Source organism: Glandiceps talaboti, chromosome 5, assembly GCF_964340395.1.
Source record: "Glandiceps talaboti chromosome 5, keGlaTala1.1, whole genome shotgun sequence".
NCBI classification, from domain to species: domain Eukaryota; kingdom Metazoa; phylum Hemichordata; class Enteropneusta; family Spengelidae; genus Glandiceps; species Glandiceps talaboti.
Genome location: NC_135553.1, coordinates 5,185,001 through 5,194,926, shown reverse-complemented (window position 1 = coordinate 5,194,926; position 9,926 = coordinate 5,185,001). Strand labels below are relative to the sequence as shown.

Here is a 9,926-nt window from a genome sequence, read left to right as displayed (position 1 = left end):
GACGTCTGTAGAAAAATAAGAAACCCTTAAAACAAGAAACAGTGGAAGAAAAATTGTACAAAAAGAATCATCATTACCACCAACGCCGACACCGCCACCACCACCACCACCACCACCACCACCACCACCACCACCACCACCATCATCATCATCATCATCATCATCATCATCATCGGCGCATTGGCGAATGAATCTAAATCACACTTATCATTCATTTTTATCTCTCTCACCTCAGACCACTAAAAAAATATTGGTATGAGTTCTAACATAATAAAACAAAACACATTGTTTTAGTTAGCAAAACACAGTTTCTACGGATATCACTTAAAATGTTTGGTTGAAAATACTAGATTAAGTGACATCCATAGAAGGCGTGTCTTGTTTACTAACAAATCCATTACCACATTCCTCAAGACGCGTAATACTATAAAGGCCTAAAAATTGTTTGGTTCCGGTTACCTGTAGTCTGTAAGGTACGCCGTGACGGGGCGCCCTCACACATCGGCCAACCTGTGAGAGGAGGCTGGTGAGGAAGGAACGTCACTACGTATCTTACAGTCTAGGTTACCTTAACCCCCCCCCCCCACCTAGTTTTCACTGCCGATCCTTTTTTACGTATTCGAGAAAAAATATAATAAAATCGCGAAAACTGTGAAACTCGCACGAATTAGTATGCAGAAACTGATGAGAAACTGACATCAACTTCGGACAATATAAAGCTGCCCTTTCAATCTGTAATGGCTGTAGAAACAATAACATAGAGACCATATGGAAAACAACGGGAAACATAACTACCTGAACTAGATGAAAACAATGCATGAAAAAATAAAAATAAAATAAAAAATCTACCTACCCCACCTATTCTAAAATTGAATGTAATCGGAACCACACAATTTTTATTAGGCCGAGACGTCATCACTTTGTCGTGGCCGTTCTGAACCTAGCTTCATAAAAAAATACAAAATAAATATAACATTTGAGCCATTTTCTCATCAAGAAATGTTTAATTTCATCTTTAGAATTGAAAATAATCCATCACAATATTCCAGAGGACCCGATTGATGACTGGACGAAAAGCGTGTGTTAAAACTATGACGTCATTAAATACTGTGACGTCACATCATGTGACCTATTTTAATCCTTGCTGTGGTATATGATAACGTGGGGGCATTTAGTCATGTGACACTCAATGTCGTAAAGGCCCCAAATAGCATAAACTTTTCCATCATTTTTGTTTTTTATATTGTTGAATAGTTGTAAGGGTGTAAGATGACCTATACTAGTGACAAAACCTTATCGACATATCGAAAATAGACAACGTGTTGACAAAGAGTCCTAACTCCTTATTGTAATGTTCACAAGCAAACATCAAGTTGTAGTACCATCAACATCTAATCAAAAGCTATGTCAACTAATTAGAAGGATGTGGCATCATAAGGTTTCATAAAAAGTTAAACAAGATAAAATGTATTTCATCCACTTTCATGTTCACTTATTCTTACTGGGCTGGCTCTAGCTGAACTCAGGCGGAAGTGACGTATAGGCCTTATTTGGCAACCTCAGTAAATGCGTTGTTGATTGCATAACAATAGAAAAGCTGTCAAAACTTAATATTAATGACAAGTGTCCCATGTCACATAGTAATTCCCGCTATGACGTGCAACCATTCACGTCAAATTACTGCAAACCAGCCACCAGAGGGTGCTATAATCCAGACAGGTCCATTTTGATAAATAAATAAAGCTAGCATTGTTGAATAATTTAAAATGTGCTTTCAATTCTGTACATTGTGTACAACTCAGTAACGTCACAATGAAATGAAATACCAATCAACATCTTTCAATCATTAGTCCAGGGAAACTTTAAAAGTGTTTATTTACATGCATACTGATTTTCTGAAGTACCTGGTGCATGGTAAACTTTCATTCCTAACCCTACTTATCTACAATTATCTATGTCTATAATAACTACCTATCTATCCTAACTTTTCCAACAAAATTAAAGCTATTGTAAATCTTCTCAATTTCCCTAATTCATGTGAAATGAATTGATTTGTAAATCTAAGTCAAATTAATTAAGGTTTATGCAAATTTTGCTCGAGACTAATCCATAGCGTCCTCCATGGCCCTAAAGTCGGCATCATCAAAGGGAATTTCCATCTTCTCTCCCATTTTTTGTAGAAGACCACCTTGTAGTTCCATCATTTGGCCCATTAATCTCAAACGGGATTCGATGCTGGGAATAAGTGAATGAACAAATAAGTAAACAGATGAATAATTACCACAAATATGACAGACGCAACGAAAATTATAAAAACGCAAATGTTATCTAGATAATTATATGAACGATTCAATAAAGAGACTACGGTAACAAAGTAATGAGTCAAAATGATTAGAACTAATTTGATCTGCAAGATATCCACTAACAAAATGTTACCTGTACACTTACAAAGTTATAGTCTCACATCAAATTATCGAATATTTCAAAATATTTGCTTTGGCTGATGTTTGCGTTCTTTCAATCAAATCCCTAAGCCCCTATATCCCTCCGTTTCGAAGCATTCAATACTATTCTATTGCAGAGTACAGCACGATGCAAATAATGTGACACTTTCAAATCGAGGAAATACCATAAACAGGTTTGGCACATTTTGTTTTACCGAATAAGAAAGTATTTCCGTTTCATTGAATACATTATTGTAGTCTAACTCGAATTACACCTTCAATAAGTCACAAAATACTAACTCTGTTTGGAAATCTTCGATATATTCCTTTAAGCTATCCATGGTGACGTCATCGGAAACTGTTGCTTTCCCCATCGCCTTTGCTTGATCCTTTCTCCGGGAGAAACGATTCTTCAGCTACAGCAGAACAAAGTAACAGAGTTATAGAAAAGTTGGTTTTGAAAGCTTGCCTCTAAAAGCGAAACTGCGAAATAACGAAATAATGATCAGAAATAACGCGTCTTGGACGGTGCCGTAAAAGAGGCTGTGGTTTGCGACGATGTAAAGTTACGGCTGCAGACACCAGGATAGTCTATGTTGTCTTAGGTACAACATGCATAGCACATTAGCAATGGCTGTCGTCACTGTGATCCTTAAGATCATGGCCGCCATAAGTTGTCCTTATGTAACAGAAATTTCCCTGAATCTTACACTAGTCTAGCTGTGATTTTCCCAAATCTGCCAAATTCACCTCTTATTTTGCTAATTTATCAGGAAGAGTGTAAAACATGAAAGGGGAACTAGATAGTTGAAGCTGGCGCAATGTCGTTGAAACTATATATTCGAATTCCATTTTGTTATTTTGACCACTTTAGCCATCTTATTGACGCAACCTACATCAAACTAATAACTAATGAAACTTAACGCGAAAACGTGTTGATACTTGGCAAGTGACGAGCGCTATGTATGAACGTATCGTTACCATAGAAACAAAACATTCACATTGACTTGTGCAAATTTAAAAGGACAAGTACAAACAAAGAAAATGTTTGAATAGCAATGCAAATTTGAAGTATAATTCGTGACATCGATTTCAAAATAAATCCAAGGCGGTCAAACAGCGATGGAAACTAGGACAAGTAAAATCATTGTTATTTAATGGTTTGACTATCACCAACGTCATAACATTACACAAATGAAATCGCAAGTTATATTGTAGACTCCTTTACTCACCTTCTGTAAACCTGTTTGTTTATAGGGTTCCACAACTAGCTTCGCTGCGTAGAATTTTCTTTGCAACCACCTCGGCATCGTTCTCTCGATACCCTCAATGAGTTCAACCTTACGAAAAAAAATACATTTACAAATACATGATCACTAACTCGTTTTGTTCTTCCTTTCAACACAGTATCGCACGAGAACTGCTTTGATTATGGCTACCTTGATTATATTCATGTGTACCAGATCTTGTGTCCGATTTCTGTGTACCTATCAACGAGTTAGCAAAAGACGGCTTGGCTTCTATTTCGTCATTGTATGCACTGTTCTTGCATTTAAACAAATGTAAGCATACTATAAGAAACACGAATTTCTGTTTTATTCATAAAACTGAACGTATAACACAAGAAAGACGATGGTACTCATACAGTCCACTATCTATTCACATGCCCTCCTGTACCTATGGCATCCGTAGATGACGCATATATACTTATTTGCCTACCTGCATCTCGACCTTTTCTATATAGGCGCCTTCTTCGACTCTGTTGATGTCACCAACAGCAATACCGACCTACGTCATAATGAAAATAAGAGAACACCATCAAGACCGATTCATATATACCAATGGGGTTAACGTTCTTTGAGAGCAATGCTGAAAGGGGTTCAACACCTACGGATTGGAGTAAACTTTGATAAAACAAGCCATCGAAGATGACACAGCCCCCGCAGTGGATGTTTGAGACTTAAAGTCCTAGCCCCAAAAAAAATAAAGTGTGTTTTGGTGGGGACAAAGAAAACAGTATTGCTTTTGCAAATTGCCATGATTTGTCAATTGGATGATAATAATGTGTAACTGGTGCAGAATCACTAATGATTTTACAATCATTATCACTGTGCTGATAACTTGTTTGTGAAACAGTTCTTTGTAATTTGTCTGATTTACACACCTGTGTCATGCTATGGACTCTATATGTAGCTATCTCACAAGTGTTTTTGTGGGTTAATGTTTGTTGTTTTGTTGAATATATCTGTACCTTTTTTAAATGACGTTTTGTGACATTAATTTTAAGTACACATGACAAAGGTTGTGAAACAGTTCTTTGTAATTGGTCTGTTTTACACACCTGTGGCATGCTTTTGACGCTACATGAAGCTGTTTCACTAGTATATTGTGTTAATGTGTCTTGTTCTGTTGAATACATTTGTACTTCCTTTAAATCAGGGTTCGCGACATTAATTTTACGCGCACATGATCTTTCTGTTTTTGAGAATTTTTTTTTATTATCAACTTTAAGTGTTTGTTTCATCTTATGTTTCTTCAGTTGTACATGTTATGATGGCAGATGAACATATCCCATAATGTGCTGTAAGGTTAAAGGAATCACTTGGACTATTTGTTGTATAGACTAGTGTAGGAGTAATTTCAAAAGCCACACTTGCAAGAGAATCCTCAGTCAATGTTGATGTTAGTTGTCTTAAATGGGTACAGAGATCATGTATTGTCTTGAAAATGATAAGAACTGCATGTCCATCAGGCATTGAATAACCTTGATCATTTCTGCTATGAGGATCGAACAAGTGGAACCGGTCATCTTGAGTAAATAATGCCATACCATAGTCTTTCACTATAAGAATACACTGGGATGAAATTTCTAGAGCACTCTCAAATACACTCTCCATTTTATGAAATTCAATATCAGTGGTAGGAGTAAATTGTTGGATCCTGTACTGGTTTACAAGCATACAGACACAACAAAGGCACACACCTTGCACAACAGACATAAATACAATAACAAAGTTCTCAGAACCCGAGAACACTCTTCAGTTGAGGAGGTTAAAGTAGGATTTGGGCACCGTCCCAAATTAACTGCTGGTCTGAACATAGACCACTAGAGAACTAGAGAACACAAAGAGAACAAAAGCAAAGACAACAACCAAAATCTAATAAAACACATGTGATAGGACAGTACATACATAAAATAAAAGACAGGTGATAGGACAGTACATACATAAAATAAAAGACAGGTGATAGGACAGTACATACATTATTAGAAACTTGTCCTAGAACTCACTACAATATAAGGTGTACCAAGGATACAAACACTTGAAAGAACTAGAAATAGAAAGTTCAATTGTCTTAGTTTATATTTCAAATTACTGACTAGGTATTAGCAATAAAACAATCATGGGAATGTGTGTCCAACAATACAGGCAGTCTGTAGGAAGTTTTTATTCTGTGCACTACATGATCAATGTAAAATTAACAAAGATATTGTCCTTCTGCTGCGCTTGTATTCTTCACCTTTACTTGTATTATAATTATTACACCAGGATGTTGCTCCTGCTTGGAGGTGATATAGAAACAAACCCAGGTCCTCCAACACCAAAACAGACTTGCCCTGGTAAATTTGCAATTATTGGTAGTATACATCAAGGTTCACCCCAATTTTTGATTACTGAATCTGGTGCATGTCATTCATAAAAATTAATTGAAAACAATTCATTTCCCTTCATTTCTCTAAAATTTGATATCCTTTTAATTTTCATGAATGGAAAATGATTTTTCATCCAAATTTGCCGGAAATACGTACATTTTTAATGTGACGAATTTGGGCTAAGAATAACCGAATACGTTCAGTGCAAATGTGCAGTAACAAACATGGCTGCCACATTGGAGCTACCTCGTGGTACTACGATCGCGATTCACATCCAAACGTGATCATTTAGGACATAAATTTTACCATGGAACCGTACCGGAGTAGTTATTTCTAAAGAACATGTATAAATTTTAGGATTTTGTTCGTATTTATCGATACAATGCGAAAATTGCCGTGACATCGTACATCGTATGCGTACTGTATTACGTATAACGGTATACGGCCATATATACGGGAAGGCTTGGAAATTACCGGCTTGATATACCCGGCCATAGAAACTGCCAACATACCGTCTTCTACTTTACGACGGTACTACATTTACTGTTTTTGTTTCGGCTACCATTGTTATAATCAAGGCGATAAATAAGTTCATAAATGATGATAGACGCAGTGTCGCTGTTCACTTCCTTCATTTAACGGCATTGAATAGAATCTCTTCTTGAAGACGTTCACACCAAAACAAACGGGCGCTGAACGCAAACAGAGGGGCGGTGCGCCCCTCAAAAACCCCTCGTGGAGAACACTGATAATGTAGGGTTAAACTTACAACGGAATCTACTGTATCGTGGAGAATGGAAGAAATTTTGTGCGAGCACTACAATTCATGAATGAAATCTAAAGCACATACGTCATCAGCCTCTTTTTGGATAACGTTGGCGATCTTGCACAATATTCTCAGATTTGGATTCACACTATTAGACATATTCATATATTAGACGAATTGGATAGGGACCAAATAATTCTCAAAAAGTACAATAAACCGTTTTCCGGCCATATTTGATGATTTTGATAAACAAATATGCATACTTGCGCTTACAACTTTCATTCAAAAGCTTTATTTACACACATACCATTTACCACAAATGTACAATTATGATTGGCACAGCATGAAATGCATTGTATGTAATGAAGTGTGCACTAGTTTTCATACAGGTACAAAGCGCATTGACAATAAAGATTAATAATTATCCAAAGCACATTGACAATAAAGAATAATAATTCTCCTTACCTTTTATCGATGCAGATATAAAAAACAAAAGTCACTCTTACAAACATCCGAATCTAATCTGAATTTGAATTCGATAATCTAAATTTGAATTCGATGATTGCAATTCTGAACCCATGTTCATACACATGGGCAATTTACTCTACAAATTATTGTTACAGACATGTGAAATATTTTAAATGTTTGTAATTCAGCTAAACCACATCGCATCCAAAAGAAAATCAGCGTGCATATGTAACTCATATCTAATTATGAATGTACCAATTTTGGAAGGAATCGGTCCATGAATGTCCGAGATATGGCTGAGGACGGACACACGCATGCATGCACGCACGGACGCACGCACACACGCACGGACAGAACCCAATTTATAAAGCCCCCGCCTCGGACTTCGTCCGACGGGGGCTAAAAAAGGGGGGGGGGTTGTCACGGGGATGTCAGGCAAATACACCATATATACACAAGAGAACATAAATGACAACCACTGATGATATGAAATGTGTTGTACTGGTTAAAATTCAAAATATTTGCCTTTCTACAATTCCTATTTTTAACACGAGTACTTTGTAACGGGTTTCTAGCCATTTAAAATGCATGGAATATTAATGTCAGCGGTGTTGATAGAATGAACTGCAAGGACTCCTCAAATAAATAAATAAATACAACACAATACAAATGCTAATTCATAACATTTTGAAATAGAACGAGATGCAGACACTTTTAAAGTATAGAGTGACGTCATCACTTACCATGAGATTCATAAGAACAATGGGCATCAGAAATATGAAGATAACAAACATGACTCGACCAACAGTATAGAAATGTTGTATGTCAGCGTCATCACTGTGAAACATGTCTGTATAATCTAACTCTCCAACTGTCATTACAAGAACCTTCATAGCGGCATCCCAAGGTGTTGAGAAAACTTCCTATAGTGTGCGTAAAAAGAGATTTAATACATATATATAGAACAAGTTACAAATGAAAACGCAATGTGGATATATTGGAGACACACTGTGTACAGTTTTACACAAGTTTGACTTTCATTTTTTCTTTACCATGAATCTCAATTTGATCTATTATATAAATAAATAAGATTAGTTATAGTACTGAAATTGTAAAATAAAAGGAATGATTGTAGTTTAACGAAAATTGACTCGTTATGATACCATCCAGCCACCAATCCATCCATTCCTCACTTACATATACATACATACATACATACATACATACATACATACATACATACATACATACATACACTCGTATATATATATATATATATATATATATATATATATATATATATATATATATATATATATATATAAATATATATATATATATATATATATATATATATATACATACATACACACACACACGCATTCATTCATCCATCCATCCATCCATCCATCCATCCATCCATCCATCCATCCGTGTACGTCAGTGCAACCATGCATCCATCCATGTAATGTAATCGCACATAAATCGACAAACTATATACAATCATACGCCACACACCATACAGAAACTTCTTTTGTCTGTACTACAATCACCAAGTCCACCAATAACCTTACAACAGGCCCACCTATCCACCAAGTAAAACTGCTGAAATACTTAAAGTAACCCACTTACTAATTTTTGAAGCAACATATAAAAGGCTGACGTGAAAGCCGCAATAAATAATAGTATCACCACTAGAGCCTGAAAAACGACAAATATTCAATGAGTATGAGAAGATAAAAACTACACTTTTTTACTTCGATTGTGTACATCTAGAGCACGCTTTCATTGTCAACAAGAACAAAATGGCCAACTTTGTTATCGGTCTGAACAAAGTGATATCACGTGACAAAATGGGGAAAATTGAGTCCAGTACTCTGAAGTTTCATATCTATACGATATTCTTATACACATATCAACATTTGCAGTATTTTGTTCTATTTAATATTTTTAACATCGTCTAAATGTTCATTCTCATCTTAATACTAGTTAAAGACAAAAAACACACAAACAACATTTTACATTTATCGATTTGGATAAAAAAAAAACTTAAGGAGTAGCATAAAACGACTATACATGATAAAAATAATCATGGTGAATTTCTACTCTTTATTTTAACAAAATATGTTGACATACCTTCATGAAAGACTTGACCACTTGAAAGAACATGACTATGTAAATGCCGAACATATCAATCCTGTAGGAATATAATAGCAATTATTATATGAACTGTGTAGTAGTTGTGTAAAAGACATGATTTTGAAAATAGACAATTTTCGGCAGGAATTGATTCAATCTGTAATTTGATTTACTGTATACATCATTTAACGTAAGCTTGATTTTAAAAATGAAATATTCATTCTGCAATGTGACTTTTTTTCAATTGATATATTTTGACGAACACAGAGGGCGTATGTTTAATGAATTGGTATCCGTTATGGAAGTTAACAATGTACTTACACTAATATTCCTTGGTGGTTTACATGTTTGATAGACATATATGAACTACTGTAACACTAGGTTATGGTTTTGGAAATAATATATTCATCTTATCAAAACACAAGTTAGTATGTACATACCTTCGAAAATAAAGAAT

The 9,926-nt window shown here is 35.4% G+C and overlaps 1 protein-coding gene across 1 annotated transcript in view; it reads right to left on the bottom strand.

Annotated features, from left to right (window-relative positions):
* Positions 1-1,042: 1,042 nt before the first annotated feature.
* The window catches only part of LOC144435234 (uncharacterized), a 24,502-nt gene continuing 15,618 nt past the window's right edge, over positions 1,043-9,926 (bottom strand). The window contains exons 19-26 of the mRNA XM_078123817.1: positions 9,910-9,926; positions 9,467-9,527; positions 8,963-9,031; positions 8,074-8,253; positions 4,164-4,232; positions 3,677-3,784; positions 2,745-2,860; positions 1,043-2,235 (exon numbers count right to left, since the gene is read on the bottom strand). The exon at positions 9,910-9,926 is cut by the window's right edge and continues 150 nt beyond it. Coding sequence (XP_077979943.1) covers positions 2,103-2,235; positions 2,745-2,860; positions 3,677-3,784; positions 4,164-4,232; positions 8,074-8,253; positions 8,963-9,031; positions 9,467-9,527; positions 9,910-9,926 — 753 coding nt within the window. The 3' untranslated portion in view covers positions 1,043-2,102. The remainder of the gene's footprint in view (positions 2,236-2,744; positions 2,861-3,676; positions 3,785-4,163; positions 4,233-8,073; positions 8,254-8,962; positions 9,032-9,466; positions 9,528-9,909) is intronic.